The sequence below is a fragment of the Aspergillus thermomutatus genome, assembly GCF_002237265.1.
Source record: "Aspergillus thermomutatus strain HMR AF 39 chromosome Unknown NODE_243, whole genome shotgun sequence".
NCBI lineage: Eukaryota > Fungi > Ascomycota > Eurotiomycetes > Eurotiales > Aspergillaceae > Aspergillus > Aspergillus thermomutatus.
The window spans coordinates 431-3,347 of record NW_020798293.1 but is presented as its reverse complement, the minus strand read 5'-3'; the positions used below and the strand labels follow the sequence as shown (position 1 = coordinate 3,347).

At 44.7% G+C, this 2,917-nt stretch overlaps 1 protein-coding gene across 1 annotated transcript; it reads right to left on the bottom strand.

Moving 5' to 3' along the window:
• Positions 1 to 1,363: 1,363 nt before the first annotated feature.
• On the bottom strand, positions 1,364 to 2,566 carry CDV56_100258 (phosphotransferase family protein; the record flags this gene model as incomplete). The annotated part of the gene is made up of 3 exons (XM_026753877.1): positions 1,364 to 1,955; positions 2,027 to 2,500; positions 2,558 to 2,566. Coding segments are annotated over 3 exons (1,075 nt in total), but the record flags the coding sequence as incomplete, so codon positions are not given.
• Between the last annotated feature and the right edge of the window lie 351 nt (positions 2,567 to 2,917).

Here is a 2,917-nt window from a genome sequence, read left to right as displayed (position 1 = left end):
TCATCCAGATGACAATTTGATTATCTCGGAGACGATTTGTCCGTATCCTGACCCTCCACCTGTTCTATGCGACACATCTTTCCAGTACCGACACTCCAACGCACAGCCTGAGCCACAGGAGGCAAATTCGCGGTCAGATAGCCTGTCACACAACCAGTCTCACCTGTAAGTATCCACCGACTATAACAACTCTGAAGCCCACATTCATTCGTCCAGCACCTCCATTAAGGTCACCAACAGCTTCCAACAGTCTAAATCCTGCAAGCAAAAGTTGCAACAGTCGTATGGACAACCACAACCATGCAAATGGGTCAGAGGTCCTCTACAACCGCCCCAAAGAGAAATTCTTTTCCAACGCTTCGTTCTCACTTCATATCTATATCATTAGATGAACACTTATAGTTTCTTTCCTGGCTGTTCGAAGGCGCACTACCATGTTGCATATCAGAATCTGATCTAAAAGTGTCTGAAGGCATAGCACAGCTGGAAGATTACTTAGACTAGCCAGCTGATTCCACTAAGCTTCATGGGACCTCCCGGAAAGGCATGCCGTGGTCGTCTGAAGAGATGGACCTTCTAGTAAGGCTGAGAAGGGATGAGAAATGACCTTAGTCAGAGGTGACAAGGTTATTTTCAGACTAGTTTCCAGGCCGGAGCTAGGGCTCTATTCAAGTATTTTAGAGTTCAACCCTCAAGAATAGAGTACATTAATACAGAGGATATTTTTCCTATGTGCCCTTCTGTCTTTGTCTTGAATTACTATATAGTAGGATGCGTAATTGTAGAACGATGACTGTACAGGGCCATATGGGCAGACCGCCTGCTCCACGATAGCAAGTTCCACCTGGGAGTTTGAGAGAGACATATTTTTCTACTCGTGCAAAAAGTTCCCAAGTGTGCTTATTTCGCTCCTGATTGATGGAGATGGTAGGAGCGGCAGTCTCGAAGAGGGAACTTCCCACTTGTCATAATGACTTCCTCCCCGAACAAACCTATGGCAGCTGAAGGACACTTCGAATCTCGTTTTGGATTCGGTGAGGATGATGGCTCATTGGGGTTTGGAGTTCATAGAATTATATGTAACGTTGGAATGAAATTTTCGGTGCAGTGCCAGTCTCAGATTGCCAGAAATGCTAGATGTGCCGAAGAACTTTGAATACCAGACCCTGGCATCTCTCGGTACTTATTACTTCAGAACTTCGGTGAGGTGTAAAAGGTTTGTCCAATGCCGGAACGGATAAAACGTTTTCGCCCCGATTCAATACTCAAGCTCGCACCCAACACACAGATAACAAGCCCGGACGCATGACGAATCAATACTTCGCATCCGAAGCAGTATTCCGGCTACCCACCCGGGTACTTCCTATAACGATTGGTCCAAAAGCAAAGCGTTCAGCGTTTTCAATGCCCATTTAGAAGTCGTCAGCTCCTCGGATGGGGAGCCATCGGCGTTACGCTGGAACGCGTAGTGCAGCACTGCGCCGATTTTGGTGGCCTGCATCGCAGAAGCACGGATCTCCCGCTGGTGTACATCATCGTAAACTTGGCATTGAATCCAGAACTCATCCCAAAAAGCATTAAGCATTTGCAGGCGGCATGTGTAATTGTGCCAGCCGCTGAGGTCCATGTAGCCAGTTGCTAATAGAAGAGTGTCCAGTTCCATGCCAAACGGCAGCACTCTGGCTAAGGACCAATCGACAACACCTGTGATCTCAAAAGTCTCCTTGTTGATCAGGATGTTTGTTTGAGAAAGGTCATTGTGTGTGAGAACTTGCGGGTATGTTTGTCTGAAGAGAATTGGGAGGCTGCGTTCCAGTTCGATGATTGTCGTGCAGGGAAGTATGGAGGGTGATGAATTCTTTATTTTCATGAGTCGGTGATAGACTCTGTCCTGGCAATCTGCTTGCACTTCAGGGTCAACCGGTTGTGGGTTTAACCAACACCGAGCAAAGTACCTGGAGAGGATTATCAATATGCCTTCTTGTTATATTATCTAAAAAGGAAGGAAAAAGAAAAGACGAGCTACCTGGCTAGATGCTTGGCAAAACATATATGTCTACCCTCTTCTTCGAGGCTCAACTCAGCTTTGCTGCCGAGTGCCTCTAGGCAAGGAATGCCTGGCAAATAGGGCATCGTGTAGACGAGAAGAGGCGGGTTGGAATCAGGCATTTTGCCATGGAAGGTAGCTTCCGGCACTAATGCGCCGTGGATAGATCTTGCCAGCTTGATGACAGCTTGATCCAGGGTGGACTCGGGTTGTCGAAAAGACACGACCAGATCCCGCCGTTCGTCTGGAAAATTTATGCAACGGACCGTGTAGCTCAGCGAGCCCGGAACGGCAATTTCCTGGACTGCGGAGGCACCAGAGATCTTACGGGCATGGTCATCACACTCTGATTGAGTTGGAGATTCACGGGTCTTGAAGAACCTGTCGATAGCTTGTTGAGTCCACGATCGCTCCTCCATGGTCTTAGGAAGCCCATTGCGTACTTGGAGTGACCTTTAGATGTGTCGAAGCACTGTATCTTTTGTACTAGATTATATATTTTACACTTACTTATTTTGCCTATTCTAGTTAGACTTAGTTAACCAGAATATATATAACTTCTAGTCTTATTGCTCCTTACATAGAAAATCACAGATATTTATAGATATAGCATAAATATATCCTAGTTTAACCTCTATATACTTAGATTACTAGTATAATTATATTATTATATTATATATAATCTAATAGTTATAAGCCCAGACTGCTAGAGATATTAGAATATTATTATTTTTTATATAATTTAAGGGATACACTCCCTTCCCTAAGATCTTAGGTTAAATTAGAAGAAACTATATAATTAGATTAATCTAAGAGGCTGCTTCTAAGTAGTAAGAGATTAATAATCTATTAAGGCTGCTTCTTAGTAGT